This window comes from Camelina sativa, chromosome 19 (genome assembly GCF_000633955.1).
Source record: "Camelina sativa cultivar DH55 chromosome 19, Cs, whole genome shotgun sequence".
NCBI classification, from domain to species: Eukaryota; Viridiplantae; Streptophyta; class Magnoliopsida; order Brassicales; family Brassicaceae; genus Camelina; species Camelina sativa.
This window is the reverse complement of record NC_025703.1, coordinates 14,695,100-14,722,953: the sequence shown is the minus strand read 5'-3', so window position 1 is coordinate 14,722,953 and position 27,854 is coordinate 14,695,100. Positions and strand designations below refer to the sequence as shown.

General features: G+C 39.2%; 3 protein-coding genes and 1 long non-coding RNA gene across 7 annotated transcripts; 2 read left to right on the top strand and 2 right to left on the bottom strand.

Annotated features, from left to right (window-relative positions):
- On the bottom strand, positions 146-2,297 carry LOC104766362. Of its 2 annotated transcripts, none has more exons than XM_010490231.2 (4): positions 2,006-2,205; positions 1,563-1,686; positions 577-913; positions 146-371 (listed from the first exon to the last, which is right to left on the bottom strand). In XM_010490231.2, exons 2-4 carry the CDS (start codon positions 1,660-1,662, stop codon positions 350-352), a joined length of 459 nt encoding a protein of 152 aa, XP_010488533.1. In that variant the 5' UTR covers positions 1,663-1,686; positions 2,006-2,205; the 3' UTR covers positions 146-349. The 2 variants fall into 2 exon arrangements, with proteins under 2 accessions (XP_010488533.1, XP_010488534.1); XM_010490232.2 differs by having other exon boundaries at positions 167-362; positions 2,006-2,297.
- Positions 12,076-14,548, bottom strand: LOC104766361. The gene is made up of 4 exons (XR_764014.2): positions 14,339-14,548; positions 13,246-14,108; positions 12,460-12,603; positions 12,076-12,343 (listed from the first exon to the last, which is right to left on the bottom strand). It is a non-coding gene; the product is annotated as an uncharacterized LOC104766361 (long non-coding RNA).
- LOC104766359 (DNA mismatch repair protein MSH1, mitochondrial) lies at positions 17,871-25,006 on the top strand. Of its 3 annotated transcripts, XM_010490228.2 has the most exons (23): positions 17,871-18,142; positions 18,500-18,641; positions 18,787-18,884; positions 19,092-19,094; positions 19,187-19,262; positions 19,404-19,523; positions 19,940-19,987; positions 20,094-20,158; positions 20,268-20,353; positions 20,477-20,641; positions 20,898-21,007; positions 21,106-21,211; positions 21,308-21,383; positions 21,516-21,574; positions 21,677-21,744; positions 21,980-22,153; positions 22,330-22,539; positions 22,665-22,921; positions 23,012-23,155; positions 23,235-23,292; positions 23,408-23,707; positions 23,799-24,446; positions 24,544-25,006. In XM_010490228.2, exons 1-23 carry the CDS (start codon positions 18,030-18,032, stop codon positions 24,775-24,777), a joined length of 3,360 nt encoding a protein of 1,119 aa, XP_010488530.1. In that variant the 5' UTR covers positions 17,871-18,029; the 3' UTR covers positions 24,778-25,006. The 3 variants fall into 3 exon arrangements, with proteins under 3 accessions (XP_010488530.1, XP_010488531.1, XP_019097069.1); XM_010490229.2 differs by lacking the exon at positions 19,092-19,094; XM_019241524.1 differs by lacking the exons at positions 17,871-18,142; positions 18,500-18,641; positions 18,787-18,884; ... (2 more) ...; positions 19,404-19,523; positions 19,940-19,987 and having other exon boundaries at positions 20,282-20,353.
- LOC104766358 lies at positions 25,224-27,584 on the top strand. Its single transcript, XM_010490227.2, has 8 exons — positions 25,224-25,384; positions 25,612-25,914; positions 26,353-26,422; positions 26,521-26,576; positions 26,749-26,824; positions 26,933-26,969; positions 27,061-27,175; positions 27,282-27,584. The coding sequence occupies exons 2-8, from the start codon at positions 25,619-25,621 to the stop codon at positions 27,517-27,519; spliced, it is 888 nt and encodes a 295-aa protein (XP_010488529.1). The 5' UTR covers positions 25,224-25,384; positions 25,612-25,618; the 3' UTR covers positions 27,520-27,584.

The window sequence follows — 27,854 nt, the reverse complement described above, 5'->3', positions numbered from 1 at the left end:
GGCATTGACTCACCACAAATTTCTTATTTTATTCACATAATAGATTATTCAAACTTAATTAGTTGGCTCTGCAGTCTAGATATTAGTGGTTTTGTTTTCTTATTATACTAATATATCCATTTGGGTATGTAAGTTAGTATAGACTTAAGAAACAATTGATAGTCACTTTTTCGAAATGAATTAGACAATCTTCATTTTCTCATTTTGTTCACGATACGCATAGTACAACATAGACTAGATAATGCTACTAAAGTCATACAGCATAAATTAGATAAGGCTAAAAAAGTCATACAACACAGAGATTAGATAAACTCAAGTGGCACAACATGTTATAGCTTCTGGATCCTCATCACTTCTCTTCACTGCTTCCACTTCAAAACATCAATTGCTAAACATTAGTTAACTTCTTGATAAAACATTAACATAACTACAAATCATGCCAAGAACCGCGTATGGATATAAATCAATCCAGAAACAACTCATATGTAAAATTAAACAGTGTCATATTTAAGCCGAGAACATGATCAATCTAGTATTGAATCTAAGCCTAACCACAGAAAAGCCTATTCGAATTACCTGTCATTGTAGAGAGCTATTTCAACAAGCTTCATATCTTGTTGCGTAAAGGTATCTGGCTTCAACCCTCGGGCTGCAGGGGCAGACAGAATCTGACAGTTTTCGGCAGTCAGTTCCTTGTCTTTATCAATGGCATGAAACTCGTAGCAATATGATCCAAGAAAACCTTGGTTTAAGGCCTTACAAACCGGGTTTCCTTGGACATCTAGGCGCCATCTATCTTTGTTCATCCCATGGACAATCTTTGCGTTCTCCCAACATTTCTCCTTTTCTTCCTGTGGGAAATCGTCTCCGCCATCGAACCGCTTGTAGCTAGTACTCATCTCTCTGTATGAAACTTTGGGAAAAAAAAGTTTGCGGATAAGATAAAAGAAAGAAGAAACAAATGCTGCTGCAGCTGCTAGGATTCAAGCTAAGCTAAACAGTAAGAAAGGCAAAGCTAAACAGTAAGAAAGGCAAAAAGGCATCAGCAAAATTAAAATAAGTCAAAGCGAAACTGGAAATGACACTCAGTAGCTATGGAGATTAGTCTTTGGGCCTAGGAAGCCTTTAGGATCACTCCTGAGTTATCAAAAAAAAAAAAAAAGAAACTGGAAATGACAGAGAAGTAAATCAAAGCTCATGGCTATGCACATCATGGTATCTTAAAAGCTTATCAGACTTGCAAGAATAACAAAAAAAACTATCAAGAAATTTCGTTTATATTTATGACCATACGTAACAAAGACACTGAGTTAGAATACTAATCACACTATATCATCAAACCATAAATGGCTACAACAAGCCAAAGTCATCTTCTTCATTCATAACCATAAGACTTGTTCTTGCCATTTCCCCATTTTTACCGCAAAACATTCTTGGCATAACCCAAGTTCTCAACAACTCATAAGACAAACAAATGATAAGTAAAGAACACTTAGAGAAGAAAGAAACAGAACAAAACGAAAGATTTAAAAGACACTAAAGGTTTTTGAAGGTTTACTTACTTGGTTGGAATCTGGAAAAGGGAAGTGAGAGATAAACCCTAGCCCTCGACTGATAGGGTTTAGATCTGGAAATGAAAGCCGCTACAGAGCTGAAAGCCATTTGACAGAGTCTGAAAAATGGAACCTTGAAACAAGAAGACAAAAAGACAAAATAATCACACCATTGCAAAAAAGGACGACTAAAACAAACAACCAAAGCAAAGAAAGATTCGCAAAAGGTACTTCATCTTCATGAAGTGAAGTCTCTACCAAAGCCTAACCACAGAAAAATTCTTCAAAAAAAAAAAAAAAAACCCAAAGCAGATAACTTTTCCCCATTCGAAGGAAGAGAATGAGACAATGCTCACTCATGTACAAAGACAAAAAAAAGAATTCCATAAATTTTGGTTGATTCAAAGGCACGAAAAGGAAGAGGAAAAATCAGAAGAAAATAATCTTCTCACCTCTCACCAAGCAGAGACGAAGCCGAAAGAGAGAGAGACGAAGCAAGATTCAGGCGATGTTGTGTACCGCCGATGGGTTTTACTTTACTAGTAGAGAGATAATCAAGCTTTTGATTTTGTTTCCGTTTGAAGGAGCTCAGCGGCTCTTTAGCTAAGAAACATTTTACTCTCTTACTCCCTTAAAGATTTGGTAACATCACTTAGCCTTTATATAGGCTTTACATTATTAGGGTTTTTACATTGGACAGCTCACTATTCCTATCCTGTATCACATGAGCCAAGACACTCAAATCTGTTCTTTAGCTGTATTGGCTCTGTACGGTCCACTGTAGCTTTTGCTTTGTCGACTCTGGTTTCGTCTACTTGCGCAGGTGGAGTCGTGGAGATAACCGTTGGAGATGATGAGCTGAAGCAGGCTTTTCTCTGTTGGACTGGACTGAGGTAAGTTTGTTGGAGTTAACGTTAATGGGCCTGTGTGAGTTAGAGCCCATTAACATTTTGCTTGACTCCATCGACATTACCTTTTCATCTTCTTTCTTCACTGACCGATCTAATCCATCTGTGATCTTGGCAGATGAAGTCGGAGCTGTTGAAGTTGTTGCTTTGTTGCTGATACCGTTGACCGATCGGTTAAGTCGAACTGAACAGAAAATAACCGATTGTAAGTTTAATTATTGTCGATCGGTTAATCACTAGATTAGGACTGTTAACCCTAAGAATCGGAACCGAACACCCAAATCTCGGTTCGGATGATAATCTCAGGGCTAATATTTCTAGTATATTGCCAAGTGTTGTAAAACATTTAGTGGACTTCAATAACCGGCTCGTTACATGTTAGGTGTGTAAGGCCCATGACCGAAGGCCTTTTACCTATTTCCTATTCTACGTCGGTTTTGTACTAAGGGTTTGTCTATGCCCTATATATATATGTGTAACATTCGATTGATTCAATAATAAGATAAGAGAGAAACCTCCTTCGATTTCTCTAACTTTCATGACATATTATCAGCACGAAAGCTCTAAACTCCAACTGAGAAAAAGTTCCTAACCCTAAACCGCCGCCGCTCATAAACCCTAGTTTGTCCAAGTTCCTAACCGGATCTAGTTCGTGATTCAAGCTCGGCGATCGGTACCTGTTCGTGATCAATCCCTATTCGTGACCAGTTCCTGTTCGGAGATCAAGGCGTGTTCGTGGTCCAGCTCCTGTTCGTGATCAGTTCGTGTGCTTGTCTATTTCAAGTTCGAGGTTCGTGAATCAGCTAAAAGTAAAACCGATGTCTTTTAGCTCCCGGTTCAATTCCAGTCAACCCCCAAACGGTGGAAGGTAAATAAATCAAACCCCCTTAGAACCTATAAATCGAACCTGATCACTTAAATCTAAAGGAACACTAAAATCTACAAGTAAACAATCAAACAAACAAGTTCATAAGCCTTAAAACCCTAAAACCCTAAAACTTTAAAATCGGTTGTTGTGAGGTTTAAGGCTGTTTAGATTGTTTGAAATTGAACCAATTATGCTATGATTAAAATCCGGTTATGTTGATTGTTTGTTTGAGAATTGGTTGCATGAATCCTTAGAACTAAAACCTAAAATTCGAATTTCATAGAGAAAATTAATCTGGTTGTTCTCGGTTGTTTAAATCCGATTGTTATTGTTGTTTGATTGCTTGTAAATTCGGTTGCATGAAAGCTTTAGAACTAGAAATTCAAATTCGAAATATATAAGAGAAATTATTAAGCAGCTTGTTCTAAGTTTAAAACCGATTACCTATGGTTGTTTGTTTTAAAAAAATCAAAACTATAATATTAAATCTTAAAATCGGATTTGTTCTATGCTTGCATGAAAAAATTCAAATCATAAATTAGGATAACTCCCAAATTAATTCTAGACATTATCCTAAAAAGCCTAGAAAATATTTCCTGAAATTTTGTCTTAATCCTAACTAGAAAAGGAATTTAATCTAAGAAAAGGAAATTTTAAGAAAAAAGGAAAACTTTGCATGCTAGTTCATATGTTATCTAGGATTGTTGTTTTTCATGCATGATCCACGAAATTTGAGTGTAATAGAGTGGCATGGTTTGGTCTCATATACCGCATGGCCCTAAGTGATTGGCATGGTTCGGTCTCAAATACCGCATGGCCTTAAATTGTTGCATGGTACGGTCTCAAATACCGCATGCTAATGATCGGATGTTTGTTCTGTATTGTGCAGATGACAAAGCTCAACAACCTCTCCTATGCTGCCCTTAATGTCTCTGGAGACAACTACTTGCAATGGGCTTTGGACACTAAAATCCATCTGAAATCAAAGGATTTATGCGAATGCATTGAGGATGAGGTTGAATGTGCCGAAAAGGATAAGTACAAGGCAATTATGCATATACGGCACCACCTTGCTGAGAGTCTCAAGAACCAGTACCTCACTGTTGAAGATCCTCTTGACCTTTGGAAAGTGTTGAAAAACAGATATGGACACCAAAATACGGTGCTCCTCCCAAAGGCTCAATTTGATTGGAAAAACCTAAGGATCCAGGACTTCAAATCCGTGGATGAGTATAACTCAGAGCTATTTAAGATAGTCTCAATCTTAAGGTTATGTGGTACAGAGGTTACTGAGAAGAACTTGCTAGAGAAGACATTCTCAACCTTTCACACCAACAACATACTGCTTCAACAACAGTATCATGAAAAGGGGTTTAAGACATATGCAAGTCTCATCTCTTGTTTGCTGCTTGCTGAGCAGAAAAATGAGCTATTGATGATGAATAGTGCATTGAGACCTCCTGGTACAGCTCCATTACCAGAAGCACACAAGGTTGACATGACAAAGAAAAATCCTAAAGAGCCAAAAGAGCCGAAAGAGACTAAAGAGTCTGACTATGTCCATAGGGGCAAGTATGGTCGTGGCCGTGGAGGAAGTGGACGTGGTGGTCCTGGTCGTGGGAACTACCAAGGACACAATTTTGGTGGTCAAGGCCGTGTGAACCGATCAGGCTTCGGCCGTGGTCGGGGTAGAGGCCGCGGTGTATTTAAACTGCAACATAAGACCAAGTCCACTTGTCATAGATGTGGTATGGAAAACCATTGGGTAAAGACATGCAGAACTCTTAAGCACCTTGTTGATCTCTATCAAGAGAATTTGAAAAAGAATCCAGAAGCTAACCTGGTTCATCTCGATTGTGAAGGTGATTTCGACCATGAGAAGGATGACCTATTGGATTATGAAACTTCCGATTGCTTGAGAGAGGATAATTAAACTCAAATGTGGTCTTGATTTAATTTTATGTTTTATGCTTTGCATTTGATTGGATTATTGTTTGGATTATTATTTTTGGTTTAAATTCAATTATTTTATTTTTCTTCAATATATATTTGCTTGTTTTATTACTTTAAGTTTAAAACATAAATTCTTGTCCATTATAGAAATGGCTGAGGACAAGAATATACTTGTGGTTGATAGTGGATCAAGCCACACAATTTTGAAGGACAAGTCCAAATATATCTTGAAAGCAGGCCACTCGGAAGGCGAAAACACCATCTTCACCAAATCAGAACAGTCCGTGAGGAAAACAACTTTCTCCTTACCCGCACCAATCATACACCGCATTGCCCAAATGAGGGTCTCCCCTTCTGCATGGAGGGGTGACAAGTTACGACGAGAATTGGATGCACCCATAGTGGGAGATTCCCCCTCAGGGGGAATGCAATACCATCCTTTACCGATAAATTGGTCAGTCGCCTTCCAAGATCCATCCACAAAACATCGGTGTTTGGTGCCATACTATCAGTCACGTCCATAGTACTAACCGTAGGACCAGAAGTCGATCGAAAACCGCCAGGAGGCGAGGGTCCCAGAGCATCTTCCTGTGCCAAAAACCAAAGCTTTGCTTCCCCTTCGCTATCTGTAAGATTGCTAATGGATTGGAATCCAAATTGCTGAATCCATGGGAACATATTAATATACCAAAGAATCCATGGGAACATATTAATCGAAGGAGTTTGTTTAACTCTCCAAAATAAATAATCCATGTTTGCATATACTGAGTCTGAAGGAAAACAGGTCGGGGATGTCGGAAATGGGGATAGACCCCAAACCTGCCTAGCTGGAGGACATAAGAAAAGGGCATGGTTGATTGTCTCTTCCTTTTCTCCACAAAGTGCACACTCCAGATCACAACCTAACCCACGTCACCGCAGATTAGTTGTTGTCGCCACACAACCCGTAATTGCTTGCCACAAAAAATGTCTGATTTTTGGTGGACACCAAAGCTGCCAAACAAATGCCTGAAGAGGAATAATATTGGGACCAAAAACAGGAGCAGCGGTTTCCAGTTTCTGATGCAAAGCCTGATACCCAGATTTGACGGTGTATAGGCCAGTTTTTGTCAAATGCCAACCCAATCTATCCGGTGTGGGAAAATTACCAAGAGGTAATGCAGAAATAAGGGCAACATCCTCCGGCTCGAAAGAAGCCGAAAGCACAGCCAAATTCCAGGAGTTTGAGGTCTTGTCAATGAAAGTTTCAACTCTAAGCGTAGGATCGGCTGGCGATCCCGAACGCAATGCTGGTCTCGGGGATTGAACATGAATCCAGATATCAGACCATACTAAGATATAATCACCAGATCCTACCCATTTATTAAGTCCTTTGTTCACCAGAGAGCGAGCAGATACCATACTCCGCCATCCATAGGACGGAGAATAAGATTTAATAGTGTCCAAAGGATCAGAGTGCCTATAATATTAACCTTTAAAGACCCTCGTAAATAACGAGTCTGGAACCAAGATCAACCGCTAGAGTTGCTTAGCCAAAAATGCAGTGTTAAAATCATCCAAACAACAAAAACCCAAACCTCCATCCAGCTTATCAGCACATAACTTATCTCAAGCGACCCAATGTAACTCTCGTGTTTCCCCAGAAGATCTCCACCAAAAATTAGAAATCGCACTAGTAAGTTTTCGTGTAACTGTTTTCGGAAGTCTAAAACAAGACATGACAAAGGTAGGCACAGCGGTCGCCACCGATTTGATCATTACCTCTTTCCCCCTTCTAGACAGCAACCTAGCAGGCCAGCCATCTGTCCGTTTTTGCAGTCGATCCTGAACAATGGAGAATTTTTTTGTTTTTGCCCCACCAAGACTTTCAGGAATACCCAAATAGGAACTCATACCACCTAATGTGGTGATTCCCAATACACCTTTCAATTCCTCGCGCAAACATGCATCCACTGTATGCTCAAATTGAATAGAAGATTTCTGAAATTTAATTCTCGCGCAAACATGCATCCACTGTATGCCCAAATTGAATAGAAGATTTCTGAAATTTAATTCGCTGTCCAGAAACCCGTTCGTACTACCTTAGGATCCCTAAAACAACCTTACACTGCTCCTTCGTACACCGACAGAAGAACAGACTATCGTCTGCGAATACTAAGTGCGAGATCGCGGGACAAGCAGTCGACACCTTAATCCCGGTAATAAGCTTAGACTGTTCTGCCTTTCGGAGATTGGCAATGAGAACCTCGGTACAAAGTATAAAAAGATATAGCGACAGGGGATCTCCCTGACGAAGCCCTCGAGAAGGAATTATGGATCCATGAGGTTAGCCATTTAATAATACTCTATATTAAACGTATGTCACACACCACATGATCCAAGATATCCATTTTTCACAAAAACCAAATTTCCGTAATCAATGTTCAACGAAAGACCACTCCACCCAATTATAGGCCTTGCTCATATCTGTTTTAATGTCCATGAATTTTCCCTTGCAAGAGGGATTAGTACGGAGGCCATGGAACATCTCTTGAGCAATCAAAATGTTATCGGTAATCAACCGCCCCTCCACAAAAGCCGATTGTGTCTCCGAGATCAGTGCTGGCAAACACGTACGCAGCCGCTGACATAAGATCTACGAAATAATCTTATAACTGACATTGCATAAACTAATAGGCCTCCATTCAGACATCCGGGTCGTTTTATCCTCTTTTGGAATAAGACAAATATTTGTCATATTTAGTCGTTTATCGAAACCACCCTCTGGAAAGAAAGAGTCTACTAAAAGCTTCAAATCATCCTTAACCGTATCCCATGCCCGCTGCGTCAGTGTCTCATTAATTTAAGAGGGGTGGGATTCTGGGGGTGCAGGATGCATCATAAATAAAGCCTCTTTAATTTCCTGTTCTGTGACTGGTTGCGTCAGTGCCTCATTAATTTCACCTGTGATGGACGTACAAACTTCATCCAATGTTTCCTCAAAATATGTAGGATCCGTGGAGGTAAATATTTCCTGGAAATAAGAGGTAGCTATACCCTGAATCTTAGACTCCTCCGTCGCCCAATGTCCAGCTTCATCATGAAGCCCAACAATGCGATTCTTAGCTCTTCGTTGCTTCGTCTGGGCATGAAAATAACTAGTATTTTGATCCCCAAAACACATCCAACGACTCCGACTTTTTTGATACCAGTAAATCTCTTCGTCTCTATAAGCCTCTCGCAACTTCCAAGTCAGTTCTGAAATAACCTCAACAAAAACAGAGTCATCCGCCTGAGCGGTCGCTAAACGAGTCTTTAACTCCTCAATCGTTTCCCGACCGTACGGAACCTGCGCTTTCTACCACTTAGAGATTGCCTGCCGACACTTAATTATCTTATCCATTAAGTTTATGGATGCTCCCGCACCCCTAGAATCCCAACCCTCTGAAATAGCACCAAAGAAACCCTCTTTATCAAGCCACCAACGGTCAAACCGAAACCTGCTCCCCCTTCGCTGGATTTTGTCCTCAAGGGATGCTAATACTGGTTTATGGTCTGAAGATATCATTGGTAAGTATTCAGTGAAGGAATCACTGAAAAGGTCATGGAGCTTCTCATTTGCTAGAGCTCGATCGAGGCGACAGCGAATGGGCTTTTTATCCCGCCAGCCGCGCCAAGACAAACTGTCCCCCACCGCAGGAAACTCCAGTAAACCACAGTGACAGATCATAGTATTAAAACCCACAAAAGAAGACGCAAGGCGGAGTTTCCCTCCACACTTTTCGTGGTTACCGTTTAATTCATTAAATTCGCCAACAAGAAACCAAGGGAAATCTCTAGATAAACCAATCCGCGTTAACCATTCCCATACGAAGTCCCGGTTCGTTGGGACCGGATCACCATAAACAAAAATAAAATAAATAATTTGGCCTTTGTAAGTAAGCTCCACATCAATCAATCGATTAGACTCAAATAAAATAGAAACATCATAATTATTATTATAAAATAAGGCAAAACCGCCACTACAACCGATTGGATCAACTGTTTTTAAATTTGAATAACCAAAATGACCAACAAAAGCTTCCAAAACAGAAAAAGGCTGTCTAGTTTCAGATAAAAATAAAAAATCAGGCCTATGCTTCCCCCACAAATCCCTGAGATACCCAATAGTTGCTTTATTCCCAAGCCCTTCACAATTCCAGCTTAAAATCTTCATTTATCCAACGTTGGTTTAGGTGGCTTTGACCCACCAGTTGGACCCTTCTCCTGTTCCTGGTTCCTCGGGTTGGCTCCATCCCCTGTTGAATCTTTAGGGGCAGGACGTTTCCTTGGTGTTGTGCGCAGATACACATTCAACTTCTTTGAAGCTGCTCTTTTGAGGGCCAAAGGAGGCTTCGCCTTGCGAACCTTGTCCACCGGCAGAACCATGTCAGATTCTGCACCTACATCAGTACTCATATCCATGGAATCTTCCCCTGGGTCCACTACCTTCCCCCCAAGAGCTGCAGTAACCACCTCGGGATCCAAAATAGGATCATCCAGCAAGTCATCCTCACCTCCCTCGTTCTGCTGCTCTGGATCTATCACCTCAGTACCTACGTCCTCATTCTCTACCTCCTCCATCTGCTGATCAACAGGTTCCTCAGAATCATTCATTGACCCCATCGATCCTTCTGAACCATTACCGAAACTATCACGTTAGTAGGCGCCGGAACCTCAACAAGACTCGCTTCTACTGGATCAGTCTGCACATCATCAATAACAATTGACCTTGTACCTGGCAAACCATTAACCTGACCAAATGAAGCCGCAACTACAAATGTCGCCTTCGTACTTGGGACCGCCACCTTCCCAGATCAGAATGTGTGACCGATCCTGAATCCTGGAAGAGAGGTCTCCAGACCCTCTTCAATGGTGGGACACCAATAGTCAAAGACTGCGTCACTCCTGGTCAGCAGGAACTGGGATTTGTCCCTGCTCCAAATCCTCAACCGGAACCATACCCAGAGAAGGTGCACCATCAGATGCAGCGGCCGCAACATTTCTAGCCATATGACGATGGTCATTGAAATGCACATAGTTAGTGAACCGACGGGGCTTAGATGAAGGTTCACCAACCTCCCGTGAAGACCGGATCGTTAGCCCTGACTCCTGCTTCCCTTTAGGTGGTCGCCGACCGACCTTGTTATGCGCTGATCCTCTACTCTCCCCTTCCTTACCTTTTCCATTGTTCCTATCATTTGTGACAGCCCCTTTGTAGCTCTGCAAAGGACGCACCTCATTTTCTTCCATCGGAACATGCAAAGCCAGAGAGTGAAGATGTTGTGATGAGGTTTGAGGACTGGAAGTCGATCCTTTACATACAACCAAACTTTCCAACACCATTGAGCCAAGGATCCCAAATATTCGATAAATAAATGGCAATTGATATCCTTTTGATCCGCAAAGCCTAGAAAGATATATGAGATCACCATTAAATCATTCAAATAGAAGAGCCGAATCATTGCCAATCGCCATTGCAACGCCATTGCAAATCAATCTGTCTCGATCTGATTTGGAATATAACCACACCTCTGTGCCAAGACATATTGTCGATATCACCGGTAATAGAAGATCGTGCATATCTATCATCATGCAAGCAGAACAAGAAGTTGGGGATCCGGGATATCACAATCTCAGATCCCTTTGATTTTGACCGTATCTCACATCCCTTTTCCTGCAACCATCGAGTAAAGAATCCCAAAGATTCGAAATATAAATGGCAAATAATTGCCTCTTGATCCGCATAAACCAGAAGAGTATCCAAAATAAGTAAATCGAATCATTGTCAATCTCCATTGCAACACAAACTGTCTCAATCTGAGCCGAATTAAAACCACACCTCTGTCCCAAATCATATCTCCATTCACTTCGGCGCTAGAAGATCGTATAGACCTATCAAAGCGTAAAAAGAAAGAGATCCAGAATATCCCAGAAATCCCATTGATTCCGATCGTATCTCACATTCCAAAAGCCACTTATCACGAATATCCCAGAAATCCAAATGAAAACCATATCCCCAAACGGAGACAAAGACAAACTTGCGAGAACCATCAATGCCATTTCTTTCCTTCCATAAGGAACAAGGAACCAGAGAGAATCTATAGAAACAGGGTACCGCATAAACCCGAGAGCAACCCGTAGCGAAACCACTGCCACCCATTCAAAACCCTAGATCCGCCGTCACCTTCTCCATCGCTTTTGAGAGAGTTTTTTTCGATTAACTCTGTAGTTTCCTTTATAGAGTCTTTCTAAAAAGGGAGAAGATGAAATGTGATTGGGATATTTGTGATTCGTACTTGGTTCAGTTAAATAAGCAGACACTACATGCAAAAATAGCCATTGGCCTTGTTGTGTAAACCGTAAACACTTTGTACATGCATTCTGTTAATCCACATGGCATTAACTCACCACAAATTTCTTATTTCTTTTCACATAATAGATTTATGCAAAATTAACTAGTTGGCTCTAGTGGTTTTTGTTTTCTTAATACTGATAATATTCATTTGGGTATTTAAGTTTGTATAGACTTGAGAAACGTCTTCATTTTATCATTTTGTTTATGTTACGCCTATTACAACATTAAGATTAGACAAGGCTAAAAGTTGTAAAAAATAAAACATATTAGATAAAACTCAAGTGGGACAACATGTTATAGAGCTTCTGGATCGTCATCACTGCTTCCACTACAAAACCATCAACTGCTAGACAATTGTTAATATTTTTTATAAAACATTAACAGAACTACAAAATCATGCCAAGAACCGTGTGTGGACATAAATCAATCTAGAAACAACTCATATGTAAAAAGAAACTGTGTCATATATATAAGCCTGGAACATGATCAATCTAGTATTGAATCTAAGCCTAACCACAGAAAAACAACCTAGGGGTTTGTCTACAAGATACATCTAAGACTAAACCTCATTGAATCTAAGCCTAACCACAGAAAAGCCTATTCAAACTACATGTCATTGTAGAGACCTGATTCAACAAGCTCCATATCTCTTGTTGCGTAAATGTATCCGGCTTCAACCCTTGTGCTGCAGGGGCAGACAGAATTTGACAGTTTTCGGCAGTCAGTTCCTTGTCTTTATCAAAGGCATGAAACTCGTAGCAATGTGTTTCAAAGAAAACCTTGGTTTAAGGCCTTACAAACCTTACATCCTGGCGCCATCTATCTTTGTTCATTCCAGGGACAACCTTTTGCGTTCTCCCAACATTTCTCCTTTTCTTCCTGCGGGAAATCGTCTCCGCCATTGAACCGCTTGTCGCCAGTACTCATCTCTCTGTACGTATGAAACTTTGAAGAAAAACAGAAGTTTGGGGATAAGATAAAAGAGAGAAGAAACAAACGTTGCTGCAGCCTGCTAGGATTCGAGCTAAGCTAAATGCTAAGAAAGGAAGAAGCCATCAGCAAAATTAAAATAAATCAACACAAGCTCATGGCTATGACATCATGGTATCTCAAAAGCTTATCACACTTGCAAGAATAACAAAAAAACTATCAAGATATTTCGCTTATGTTAATGACCCAACATAACAAAGACACTTGAGTTAGAATCCTAATCACACTATATATCTGTATTATTAGAAAATCATCAGACCATAAATCGCTACTACAAGCCAAAGTCAACTTCATTCATAAGCATAAGACTTGTTCTTGCCATTTCCCCATTTAGAGCAAAACATTCTAGTCATAACCCAAATTCTCAACAACTCATAAGACAAAAAAATGACAAATAAGAACACTTAAAAGAACAAAAACAGATTATATTCTCCAATGATCTCCTCTGTGTAAAGAAGTAGTTTGTCCAAAGAAAAAACAATAGATTTAAAGACTCTAAAAGCAGCAGCAATCACTAACACAAGAGATAAACTTATAAGAATGCACCAAACATATTGTATCATCAAGTTGTATCATGGGTTCTGAAGCATAACGTACTTGGTTGGAATCTGGAAAAGGGAAGTGAGAGATAAACCATAGCACACGACTGATAGGGTTTAGATCTGTAAATGAAAGCTGCTACAGAGTTGAAAGCCAAAGACAGAGTCTGAAAAATGGAACCTTGAAACAAGAAGACAAAGACATTAATCATACCATTGCAAAAAGGACGAGTAAAACAGCCAACCAAAGCAAAGCATGATTCGCAAAAGGTCATGAAGTGAAGTCTCTACAAAAGCCCCAAAGGAAGAGATGAGACAATGCTCACTAATGTACAAGAAAGACAGCAAAGAAAACAAATTTCAATAATTTATAACACAGTTTGATGAATTTTTGGTTCTACTGACTCAAAAGGCACCAAATGGAAGAGGAAACATCAGAAGAGAACAATCTTCTCACCTCTCAGTCTCACCAAGAAGAGACGAAGCCGAGAGAGAGAGAGAGAGAGAGAAAGCAGAAGAAGAAGTATAGTGTAGTTGAATCCAACAAACAAAATAAGCATAACTTATGGCAACCCAAACCCAAGTCTACGACATTTCTTTTGGGATTATCTAGAACAATTAGGGTCTACTCGTATCGGTCCATGGATGATTGCAGGTGATTTCAATGAAATTACAAGTAACTTAGAGAAGGTTGGTGGCCTTTCAAGAAAAGCATGAACTTTCAGAAGATTTAATCATATGATAGCTAGTTGTGATTTAACAGATTTAAAATCAAAATGTGATAGGTTTTCCTGGGTTGGAGAGAGACGCACTTACACAATAAATGTTGTTTGGATAGGGTAATGATCAACTCTGAATGGGCATCACTCTTTCCCAATGCAGAAGCTAAGTTCCTTGAATTCAATGGCTCGGATCATAAACCTATTTTAACAAACATTAGTCCTACACAAAAGACTACAACAAAACATTTTCGATTTGATAAATGCCTCACAGAAATTGAAAACTTCGCTCAAACTGTTGATAGAGAATCGAATTGGTGCAAAAAACACAACTACTACTCCATCTGTGACCAGATAATTGTTTGCAGACGATTGATGACCAAAAGAAAACACACCGCCAACATAAACTCATCAAAACGCATAGATATTTACCAGAAGGAGCTTAACAGAGCTATGGAAAGCACAAATAGATCCCTTCGAAGGCACATTCCTCGACTACAGGATGAACTAAGTAAAGCTTATAGAGACGAGGAATACTATTGGCATACAAAAAGCAGATTTATTCCATGCTAGCACTAAAACTAGTTACACAAAAAAACTGATATCATCCATTAAAGATGTAGAGGACAATCAATATACTGGTGAGAAAAACATTGGGGACCATGCTCAAGATTACTTTACCAATGTCTACAGATCTAGCAGGATACTGGTATCCCCAATAGACTTTGGAGACTTTCCACCCACGGTTACGCCAAATATCAATGAAGATCTTACTAAAGACTTCACATCTGACAAAATATATGAGGCACTCTCGCATATTGGTGATGATAGAGCCCCTGGTCCAGATGGACTGACAGCAAGTTTTACAAACAATACTGGGATATTATCGGCCCTAATGTAATCAAAGAGGTAGAAGATTTTTTGAACACTTCTTATATAAAGTCAAGTATAAATCATACAAACATCTGCCTCATACCAAAGATAACCACACCTGCAACTCTCTCGAACTTTAGGCCTATAGCATTATGCAATGTTTTGTATAAAATTATTTCAAAATGCTTAGTTAATAAACTAAAAAAAACATCTGGACACCATTGTTTCTGACACTCGAGCTGCTTTCATACCTAGGAGATTGGTCACTGACAATATCATGATAGCGCATGAGGTCATGCACTCGCTAAAGTCTCGAAAGAGAGTTTGGAAAAATTATATGGCCATTAAAACTGATGTCACAAAAACCTATGACAGAGTAGAATGGGATTTCCTTGAAACAAAGATGGTTCTATTTGGCTTCTCAAAAAAACGGATTCAATGGATCATGGCCTTTATTCGTTCTGTTAACTATTCCATTCTCATAAATGAATGCTCTCAAGAGATGGTCGTTCCTGAAAGAGGTATCCGACAAGGAGACCCGTTATCACCATATTTTTAATACTCTGTGCAGACATCATGAGCTATTGAATTAAAATTAGAGTGAGAGATGGAGATATTCGGGGTTTACGCATAGGTAATGGGGTTCCAGCTATCACACATCTCCAATTTGCTGATGACTCCTTATATTTCTGCCAAGCCAATGCACGTAATTGTAAAGCAATAAAAGAGGCTTTCGAGGTCTATGAATACTACTCTGGACAAAAGATTAATATAAACAAATCGCTAATTACTTTTGGTTCACGAGTTCCGGGTCAACTACAAAACAAATTAAAGACTATTTTGCACCTAATCATGGGGGTGGAGGTAAATACCTTGGTTTGCCTGAACAGTTTGGGAAATAGAAGAGTGAAATGTTCCGATACATCATTGATAAAGTTAAGGACAGAACGGCGTCTTGGCGTGGTAGATACTTATCACCTGCTGGTAAAGAAATTCTAATCAAGTCTGTTGCTATGGCTATGCCAGTCTACTCTATGTCTTGTTTTAAACTTCCTCTGGGAGTGCTCTTTGAAATTGAAATCATATTACAAAAGTTCTCGTGGAAAAAAGGCAACCACGACAGAGGTATACCATTGAAAGCTTGGAAATGTTTACAATACTCAAAACGTGAAAGAGGTATAGGATTCAAAGATTTGACGAATTTCAATGACGCTTTACTTGCCAAACAAGCTTGGTGTCTGATACAACACCCTACCTCATTCTTCGCAAGGGTTTTTAAAAGTAGATATTGCAGAGATGATAGCATTCTAGACACAAAACAGAGAGCAAATCAGTCATACGGTTGGACATCAATATTAGAAGGCATGAAAATTATTAAATTAGGATACAGATATGTAGTAGGAGATGGTCAAAGTATTCGTGTAAATCATGATAATGTAATAGCAACTCATCTGCCCAAGCTGGATTTTAGTTCAGTTGCGGACACTAATTCATATATTGGAGACTTTATTTGCTCGAATGGAGCCTATCGCCACTGGGACAACATAAAGATCCGAGACAACATCATCGAGGAAGATCACGAAAAGATCAGCAATATCTATTTACCACGCTCAACACTTCCTGACAAAATCATCTGGCATTATAATAAAACAGGGGATTACACGGTTCAATCAGGTTACTGGTTATCAATGCACAATCCAAACCAACCTCTTGATTTACCACCCATACCTCATGGATTAGTTATACTTAAACACAAAATATGGAAATTAAACATAATACCAAAAATAAAACACTTTCTTTGGCGTATTCTCTCCAAATCATTGCCAACTCTCACTCGACTTGGTACTCTTGGAATGAACCTTGATCCAATCTATCCTAGATGCTTTCAGGCAGATGAAACTATTGAACACATACTTTTTTATGCCTTTTCGCTCAATCAATATGGCTTTCATCTAACTTACCTACTTTCCTTTGTTACAATAGTTATTCAACCTTGGAAGCTTTCATTGAGGCCCTGTTTGAGTATTCTACTGACCACAATACTTCGCGAGATAATGCATATCTTCCCTTTTGGTTACTTTGGCATATTTGGAAGAGCATAAATGTTTTTATTTTTGAAGGTATTCAAGAAGTTCCGAGACATATTGTCCTCCGTGCACAATCAGATGTTCGAGATTGGAATCATGTTCCCCACGAAACCACCTTGACAAACAATTCCTTACGAATAAGCCAAAGGAAAACATGGAGAATACCTTTGTCTCCCTACACAAAATGCAATTATGATGCGGCTTTTGATCCGATCACAAATCAGGCTAAAGGCGGTTGGATTCTTCGAGATCATGATGGCGGTTCTCAAGGCTGGGGAGCCTCAGTATTAGGTCATGTAGCATCCCCCTAGAAGTGGAAGCAAAAGTGCTTTTGGTAGCACTTCAACAAACTTAGATTAGAGGCCTGACCAATGTCGTATTTGAGGGAGATAATGAAACTCTCTATAAGATCATTCACAAAGAGGTTTCTGATATATCTATCATGAGTATTATTCAAGATATTAAATACTGGTGTTCATGCTTTTAGTCATGCCGATTTGTAAATCTAGTATTTTTTATTCAGGGTGTTTTTCACCTCCCTCTTGGTTATGAAAACATTTGTACAAGGATTATTCTGAATCATTAATATAATTCATTTTTGCTAAAAAAAAATAAGCATAACTTCTTTAGTTTACAATCACTTTTGTAATTCCTAACGAATTGCGCTGACTTGGTGAAAATGGTGTCTTCGCCTTCTGATTGGTTTGCCTTCAAGATTTATCTAGATGAGATTGAAGCTGATAAGGATGAATTCACTCCTTGCTGTTGATCCCTCATTTGCAGAATGGTAAAGCGGATAAGCTGGCGCGATATGTTCATTCAGTATCATATTTAGTCACCTATGTAAACGATATTCCTTCCAATTGGCTCGTTTGAGCTGATTTTGTACTTTGTTGACAAAAAAAAAAAAACCACTTCTGTAATTCGACAAATCAAAGGGACCAAATTAGAAATGATCAATTTAAAAGGGTTAAAATCCTAATTTCCATTAAACTATTAACGAAGAATAGAAGACAAAGAAGAGAGAAGAAGAGAACACAGTCGTCCGTCCGTCGTCGTCGTCTTCTGGCGGGAAAAGAAGCCCTAGAAAAAGGCGAAAGGTGAAAGCTTTTCTTCTTCTTCTTCTTCTAGAGACTTGGGGACTTTGGGAGTGTGCGAGAGAGATGCATTGGATTGCCACGAGAAATGCGGTCGTTTCATTGCCCAAATGGCGTTTCATCTTCCGGTCCTCATATCGCACTTACTATTCCCTCAAACCCTCCTCCCCAATCCTACTGTAATCTCCCTCCCTCCTCCTTTTCTCCCTCCTTTTGTATCTTGTGTGCGTGCCTGCGTCTGTACCTCTCAAAAGCTTACGTTTTTCAAATCATGGAGGAAAAAGTTTAGATTTTTTTTTTTCTGTAAATTTGAACTACTGTGTTTTGAATTATTGGACTTCGTACCCCTAATTAGAATCGAGGGCTTCTTGATATCTTTTTGACTGAGGGGATAAGATTAGTTCATACCAAATTTTACATGTCTGCAATCTCTGAGTACCTCAAATCTTTGAATTTTGGTGTTTGGGTCTAGATTCCTGAGAGAATCTTGTTATGAAACTGTTTTAAGATGATGTGTGTTTTAATTGTATCGACAGTAATAGAAGGTACTCTGAGGGGATACACTGTCTCAGAGATCGAAAGGCTCTTAAAGGAATCACAACGGCTTCTAAGAAAGTTAAGACGTCAAGTGATGTTCTCACTGACAAAGATCTCTCTCATTTGGTTTGGTGGAAGGAGGTAAGCCTTGTTTTTTTTTGTCTTTTTGGTTGACAATTTCCAAGTCTTGATATGGTTTCATTATATAACTAGTGATGATAGAAGTTGACTGATGCACACAAATAACAATATAGATATACTGATTTGTATCTCTTTGCCTTTTCAGAGGTTGCAGACATGTAAGAAACCATCTACACTTCAGCTTATTGAAAGACTTATGTACACCAATTTATTGGGTTTGGACCCCAGCCTGAGGAACGGAAGGTTAGTTATCTTCTTCTAACACTATTGGAAGATTTCATCTTACTTTTCTGGTGTCTGCCTTTAATCCTTTTTGAGCTTGGTTATTAACTGACAAAGTAGCTGGTATATCTTAGTATGAATTAGTTGACTAACATTCTTGATTCTTCCTTGAGGGATATTTATTGAGATTCAGAAAGATGTTTGGAGCCTCATATTTTAAGTTGTTAGGCTGTAAGTAATTGAGTTGGAAACAATCCATTAGTTCTCATTCCAATTCTTCGTGGCTTTCATTTATGGAATGATTTGGATTTTCTTCATCTCAGTCTAAAAGATGGAAACCTCAACTGGGAGATGTTGCAGTTTAAGTCAAGGTTTCCACGCGAAGTTTTGCTCTGCAGAGTATGTTGTGTTTTCTCTTTTTGATCTCTCTGAATTTTTTTCTAAGAGGTTTTGCTGCTGTTCTAAATCATGCGTTTTGTGATCTCTGTTACTTCATCGAATCTTATGAAGAAATTTGCTGCAATTCTTTGTTTTCTTCAGGTAGGAGACTTTTATGAGGCTATTGGAATAGATGCTTGTATACTCGTTGAATATGCTGGTCTAAATCCTTTTGGTGGTCTTCGATCAGACAGTGTTCCAAAGGCTGGCTGCCCAGTTGTGGTACACAATCCTTTCTGATTTATAGCATACTCCCATTAAGGGCATTGATGTGTAGTCTCTGGTACTGTCATGCAAAAAACACTGGTTATCAAGAGCACTGCCAAATATTCTTAAGGGCAGTAAAGATAGAACATCACAGTTTCTGAATATTTGCTTTTAGTAAAGTACAATCTGTTTTCATTCTATTTAGTCTTTGAAAGTTGTAGTCGGCAAGTTACATAAATAGCTGCTTTAGTTGCCGTTGCTTCTTACACGAAATCAAATTTTGATGCTTTTTGTTTGATATCAAACTTTTTTTCTGCTACAGTTTATCATTCTTAGTCTTCCCTTCAGACCTTTGTTGTCTACAACTAAGTTTTTCGTTCCCACAAATTCTTGCTCTCAACCCAGTTTAAAATTTTTCTTTCTTTCTGCAGAATCTTCGACAGACTTTGGATGACTTGACACGCAACGGTTATTCAGTGGTGAGTTGAGAAAGAAAATTCTTACGATATCTATATGTCTCTCAAGCATGTTGAATAACAACTATTCTATATGACTGTTTCTGCATGTTTTTGTTCGGGACTGTAGTGCATTGTGGAGGAAGTTCAGGGGCCAACACCAGCACGTTCTCGTAAAGGTCGATTTATTTCAGGGTATAATAATTTACAATCCAAAACTTTCTGATTTCACAAGCAGGAGTATTCATTGCCCTATTTCCAGGAAAGCTTGAAACCTTTTTTCTTCTTGACATTCATCTTTCTGGCATGCACATCCAGGAAGTCCTTATGTATATGGGCTTGTTGGTGTTGACCACGATCTTGACTTTCCTGAACCAATGCCTGTTGTTGGTAAGTGTTTATTATGGTATGTTGTTAGTCAGCGAAATATTATTTTGCGCCTATTCAAGATTTCAAGTCTTCATGTTTTTGTATATGAGTATTACATGACTTGATTTTTGTCTGTAAGTACAGGGATATCTCGTTCAGCAAGGGGGTATTGCATGTTATCTATTTTCGAGACTATGAAAGCATATTCGCTAGATGATGGTCTAACAGAAGAAGCTTTGGTTACTAAGCTCCGCACCCGTCGCTGTCATCATCTATTCTTACATGCATCTTTGAGGCACAATGCATCAGGTTTTTTTTATACTATGTAGAATTCTAAATTGTATTAGCATCTCTGAATTGTTGAAGATAATGCCAAATGTAGACATTGTGCCACCTTATCCTCACATGAGCAAAAGTACGCCCAGGTGGTAGCATATGATCTAGCAATCACTTTAGAGTGTGAGGAGACTGTTAGAAGAAAAATCCTATTCATGATTCATGTCAGCTTAGCTTTAGAGCTCTATGGTCTTTTGTGATAACAATTCTTGAATATTATGCCATCCAGGGACGTGCCGCTGGGGAGAGTTTGGGGAAGGGGGTCTACTCTGGGGAGAATGCAGTGGCAGGAATTTTGAATGGTTTGAAGGAGATACCCTTTCCGAGCTCTTATCAAGGGTCATAACTACAAACTTTGGCTGCTGATTAAATTTGCATTTTGCTTGTGACATTTCAGTTTGGTGAATAATCAAATATTTACTTTTTTTTTTTCAAAGGTCAAAGACGTTTATGGTCTTGATGATGAAGTTTCCTTTAGAAATGTCAATGTACCTTCGAAAAACCGGCCACGTCCGTTGCATCTTGGAACAGCTACACAAATTGGTTGGCATAGTTCTTCTTGATAAATTGTGTTTCACTAGGAAGATTAGGAGTTTTGGAATGATAAAGCATGCTAATATATATTTTGTGGTACGGCAGGTGCCTTACCTACTGAAGGAATACCTTGTTTGTTGAAGGTGTTACTCCCATCTACGTGCAGTGGCTTGCCTTCTTTGTAAGAAAAAGATATTGAAACAGAAGGAAAACTAATTATATTATCCAAAGCTCCCGTTTGAATTCAGTTTTGCTTTATATTTTTTTGGGGGACAATCTCTGCCTTTTTCATTTGGTGTCTCTTTCCTTTCAGGTATGTGCGGGATCTTCTACTAAACCCTCCAGCTTATGATATTGCTCTGAAAATCCAAGGTAATTTGACCAATGTGGAGAATTTTCTTAGTTTATTCCGTTTCTTAGATTTTTTATGACTTAATTTTTCTCATTCTGCCTGTGAAACTATTGCCTTTGCAGAAACGTGCAAGCTCATGAGCACAGTAACGTGCTCAATTCCAGAGTTTACCTGCGTCTCTTCTGCTAAGGTAAAACTAAAAGTCATTTGCTACAGAGAACTCTCTGAAAGCTGATAACTTTCCGTTTTCGCCGATGGAACTTTCATCTCTAACAATGAGCTTAAGAAAAACCTTTTCCTTTGTCACTATAGTAGCATAACAGAAAACTGCTGGTTACAAGCTATCGGTTACTTATACTAATGAATGCAGGTTTCATAATTAGTCCATGGTCAGCTTCTAACTTCTATATACATCTTTTTGGCAGCTTGTGAAGCTACTTGAGCAACGGGAAGCCAACTACATTGAGTTCTGCCGAATAAAGAATGTTGTTGATGAAGTATTACATATGCATAGACATGTTGAGCTTGTGGAAATCCTGAAATTGTTGATGGAGCCTACCTGGGTGGCTACTGGTTTGAAGATTGACTTTGAAACTTTTGTAAGTTTAATCATCTAAGATGACTCTGAGTTTGTGTTTGTATGCTTTCTTTGATGATGGGTACCTATTCCTTGACACGAGCTCAGAGAATTTTCTAATCTATCTAGTTATATACAATTCTGATCTCTTCAGCTGATGAGTATGTGTATAAGTTCAACTTTTCGTTTCCTTGCCAGGTCAATGAATGTCACTGGGCTTCCGATACAATTGGTGAAATGATATCTATAGATGACAATGAAAGTCATCAAAATGTTAGTAAATGCGCTAATGTTCCGAATGAGTTCTTTTATGATATGGAGTCTTCATGGCGAGGTCGCGTTAAGGGAATTCATATAGAAGAAGAAATCACTCAAGTGGAAAAATCAGCTGAGGCTTTATCTTTAGCGGTTAGTATTGAAGCTTATTTCTTTTAGTAATAAAATATGCTCCTACATATGGTATTGTTTTTGCTTAAATATAATGGTGCTGGTGGTCTTGTCTTATTTTAAAGTAACGAAACATCCATGTGTAGGTAGCTGAGGATTTTCACCCTATTATATCAAGAATTAAGGCCACCACTGCTGCACTTGGTGGCCCAAAGGGCGAAATTGCATATGCAAGAGAGCATGAGTCTGTTTGGTTCAAGGGGAAACGTTTTACGCCATCTATCTGGGCTGGTACTGCAGGGGAAGAGCAAATTAAACAACTGAAACCTGCTTTAGACTCGAAAGGGAAAAGGGTTGGAGAAGAGTGGTTTACAACCCCAAAGGTGGAAGTTGCTTTAGTCAGGTTGTTTTCCTATATAATGAACGTTCCATAGAAATTTTTGTTCAATGTTACTGGGGTAGATATTGATGTCATATTATACTTTTGTTGCAGATACCATGAAGCTAGTGAAAACGCTAAAGCCCGGGTGTTGGAGCTGTTGAGGGAGTTATCTATAAAATTGCAAACAAAAATAAATGTTCTCGTCTTTGCATCTATGCTTCTCGTCATTGCAAAAGCATTATTTGCCCATGCTTGGTAAGTTTATGCTTAGTCAAATCCCATTAGGAAAAATACATTTCTGTAGTTTTAATGCAAGTACTGTGCACAACTGCAGTGAAGGGAGAAGACGAAAGTGGGTTTTTCCAACACTTGTCGGATTCAATACAGATGAGGTATATGCTTGCTGGTCGTTGAAGTTTGTAGACAAACACATGCAAAACATGCTGGGCTGTCTTATTCTTATATCTCATGTTCTTTCTCACCTATTTTGATATATATTTAATATAGGGCGCAAAAGCATTAGATGGTGCCGGTCGAATGAAGTTGACAGGCCTATCACCTTATTGGTTTGATGTAGTTTCTGGAACTGCTGTTCACAATACCGTTGACATGCAATCACTGTTCCTTCTAACTGGACCCAATGGTGGTGGTAAATCGAGTTTGCTCAGATCGATTTGTGCAGCTGCTCTACTTGGAATTTCCGGTTTAATGGTTCCAGCTGAATCAGCTTGTATTCCTCACTTTGATTCCATCATGCTTCACATGAAATCCTATGACAGCCCTGTAGATGGCAAAAGTTCTTTTCAGGTAATATATACTACTAGAATTCAATTCCAAAATTAACCGAACTCTTGAATTGGAATGTTTGATATTCTCTTATCTGGTTCTGTGTCATCAGGTAGAAATGTCGGAAATAAGATCTATTGTAAGCCAGGCTACTTCGAGAAGCCTAGTGCTTATAGATGAGATATGCCGAGGGACAGAGACAGCAAAAGGCACCTGTATCGCTGGTAGTGTGGTAGAGTGTCTTGACACAAGTGGTTGTTTGGGTATTGTATCTACTCATCTCCATGGAATTTTCAGTTTACCTCTTACAGCCAAAAACATCACATATAAAGCAATGGGAGCCGAAAACGTCGAAGGGCAAACGAAGCCAACATGGAAATTGACAGATGGAGTCTGCCGAGAGAGTCTTGCGTTTGAAACAGCTAAGAGGGAAGGCGTCCCCGAGTCATTGATCCAGAGAGCCGAAGCTCTTTACCTCTCGGTTTATGCAAAAGATGCATCATCTGAAGTTGTCAAACCCAACAAAATCGTAACTCCATCCAACAATGACCAGCAGATCTGCAAACCAGTGAGCTCTGAGAGAAGTTTGGAGAAAGACTTAGCAAAAGCTATCATTAAAATCTGTGGAAAAAAGATGATTGAGCCTGAAGCATTAGAATGTCTTTCAATTGGTGCTCGTGAGCTTCCACCTCCATCTACCGTTGGTTCTTCATGTGTATATGTGATGCGTAGACCTGATAAGAAATTGTACATTGGACAGGTGCGTACTGTGACCATGTATTAGTAAATTTCCCTTAGAATATAGACAGGAAACCGAAGTGATTGATTATGAGGATTCTTCTGTTATGAAACTGCAGACGGATGATCTTGAAGGAAGAATACGTGCGCATCGAGCAAAAGAAGGACTGCAAGGGTCAAGTTTTTTATACCTTATGGTTAAAGGTAAGAGCATGGCTTGCCAGCTGGAGACCCTTCTGATTAACCAACTACATGAACAGGGCTACTCTCTGGCTAACCTAGCCGATGGAAAGCACCGGAATTTTGGAACGTCCTCAAGCTTGAGTACACCAGACGTAGTCAGTATCTCCTAGTTTGAAACATTAGCTGTCTGTTTGTAATTCGATCATCTCTCTCTGTGCAAATTGCACAAGTTAGTTTGGGTAGGATTAGAGTAAGTTAACACTAAGAATGCATGTCGTTTTTCTTTTTGAGATTTTGCAAACGGCACGCAATTCGGGGAAATCGGGTTTAGCAATTACCAATTTTGGGTCGTCTGTGTAATTGTCGCTTCGTGTAATAATATTTTGAACTAAACCTTTTTCTCAGTGTAATCATTTTTTGTGTTCACTTTTTATCTCTCTTTAACTTTTTTAATGCTAAATTTTTTCAAGCTTTTAACGATGAGAATATAAACCGGACATTGAACCAGTCTAAATGACAGTTCAACTCCAATTGCAAGAGAACCGGGTTCATAATAGTCGTGGTTTATGTAAAACCGATAATTTATGTAAAACTACGTCGTTTTAGTTTAATTCTCATCCTCCCCAAATTAAAAACAAAAATTGCTTCTTCCATTGCCCAGAATCGAATTTTAAGATCTCTTCCGATCGGATTTTGATCTCCGACACTTTCTCGCTGGTTCGCCGATCGTCTTCTTCAATTGCGTGTCTCTCTTCTTCAACCTTATATCTTAGTAATGTAAGTTTCATGTCCCTTATATCCCAACATTTGAGTATTCTGATACCGTTCCTGTAGTGAATACAGAAACCATTAGATTATTATGCCGATTACAGTTTCCTCTAGTGAGTGATAGTTGTAGGCTATGTAGAGAGAACTTTTTTAGCGGATTGAATTCGAAGATTTCGCTTGCGCTTTTGTATTTCATGCATATTCGTTTGCTTAATTTGCTTAATATAAGTTTGCAGTTGAGACATGGATGAGGTTGTTGTTGAAGTTGAGAAGACGAAGAGAGAATGGGAAGACGCGTACGAGAAGACGATTGAACATATCATGGCGATTCAAGAGTATGGCAAATCAAGGAGAGGAGGAGAAGGAGGAGAGGAGAAGGAGATGTCGCTACAGAGGCGCAACGGATTGGCTCAGGATGCTCTCTCTCTTCTCAATTCTTTGCAATTCAACTTGGATCTCCTCGCGCCTCAGCTTCCTTCTGATGATCAGGTTCAGTCCACTCTGTCGCTGCTTGAAACCTGGAAGAATCAATATCACAGGTATTTTATTTATTTATTTTCTTTGCAATTTGGTTTACTGTCTGCGTGTGTGGAATCTACAACATTCAGAAGTAGAACAAAGAACCTCAGTTGAGTAGAGTGATTCAATCTATAGTAAAAATGATGTTATAGTGGGCGTTTAACCTTGGCGTAGGGGTACACTTGAGTCCATCGTTGTTGTAGTTTGTAAAAACAAGAGGAATGTTATATGTGTGTTTCAAAGTATTTCCTTGAGCTTGAGTTTGATCTCAATCACTTAGAGTCAAAGTATGAGTTCAGGGAAAGGTAAAATGGGGGAAACTAATTTGAGTGTTGCCTATACTACAATTCTGTTAAGCATTTATTAAATACAGGGTATGAATGATTATTGTCCACAGTAGCAGCAGAGCTACTATTATTGTGTTTGAATGACATCTGGGTCATTGTGTTTGTGGTCAGTTTGAGGGTAAACCTGAGAAATGCTAATTTACAAGCTAAGGATAACATGAGGAAAGCAGCTCAAGAAGAGGTAAAGTCTCATGGCATAAGCATTCTCTCTCTGTCGCTATTTTTACCAGCCATCTCCTTTAATATTTGTTGTATAAAGAGTGCTTTCAATGATTGTAGAGAGAGCTTCTCCTCGGTGGTGGAACAGAGTCCACAGTTCTCAGACGTAAACGACAGTATGTTCTTCCTGGCTATATCTCTCCTGCTAAACACAGCCATTCTATTGGGTTGCCTGTTGAAAATGTTTAACCTTTATTATGCTTTTTTTATTGGTAAATCAATCACGCGCTAACAAAAGAGTTCAGTGTTGGTTTCTAGTGAATTTATAACAATTTTGATTGTTTCTAGAGCAAATGCTGGCTTGACGTCGAATGCCGAAAGCGTAACTGAAAGTCTCAGGCGTACACGGCAGCTGATGGTTCAGGTCAGGATTGTGCAGTTACAATTGGTTTGCATTTTCGGCTTTTTAATTCATAAAAGAAAAGCTAAATTGTCTGATTAATTATTCTCTCTTCACCTTGTTGGGTTACAGGAGGTTGAAAGAAGTACAAACACTCTCGTGGCTTTTGGTATGTCATTCATAGTATGCTAGATAACTGAGTATTTAGTGAAACAGGTTAAGACAACAAAATTCTATATTATCCATGTTTACATTTGTAGATGAATCTACTGGAGTACTTAAAAAAGCCGAGAGTGAATACAAAGGGCATAAGTCTCTGTTGTCGAGGACCCGTAATCTGCTTTCGACAATGCAGCGTCAAGATGTAATTGACAGGTATTTGAAAGAGAACAGACTCTGTTTAACTAAACCAATCTTTAGGTGAGTAATAATAACTAACTCACTCTTTGTTTTCTGTGGTTCTTGTGGCACTATCAAACAGGATAATCCTGATAGTTGGATTTTCTCTCTTTGTCATTGCTGTGGTTTACGTTGTTTCAAAACGCATCGGAATTCTGAAACTGCAACGAATGGCTACTGCTGCTATTAAATCTCAATTAGCTGGAAGAGCAGCAAATGGTGTAGGAGATGGTGCCATGCCTCTCGGACAACAGTTTGATGGCAATACAGTTCCTACTGTTAATATTCCTCCACAACAACGCATGCATGATGAACTCTAAATCTAAGTAGATATGCTTGTAACATTGTTCATGGATCTACCTATATATTATTTTAGAATTACATTTCTGAGAATAACAAAGGTTATCTTATACGATAAAGTAGGATTTCTCAAGAAACAAAGGAACATAATTATAAAACTGAAAACTACTGTTATTTGGAATGTCAAGTCGGGCCAAAACATCCGCGTGGTGGTTGGTTGTTCTCGGTGTCCACTTGAACACCACTGCCGTAAATCGATTCTGCCAATAGTGCACATGAAATGGGTTAACTCCCAAAGTTAAAGACTGTTTCCCTGCATTAAGACTTAGACAATCTTACTTTCACCTTCAAACAC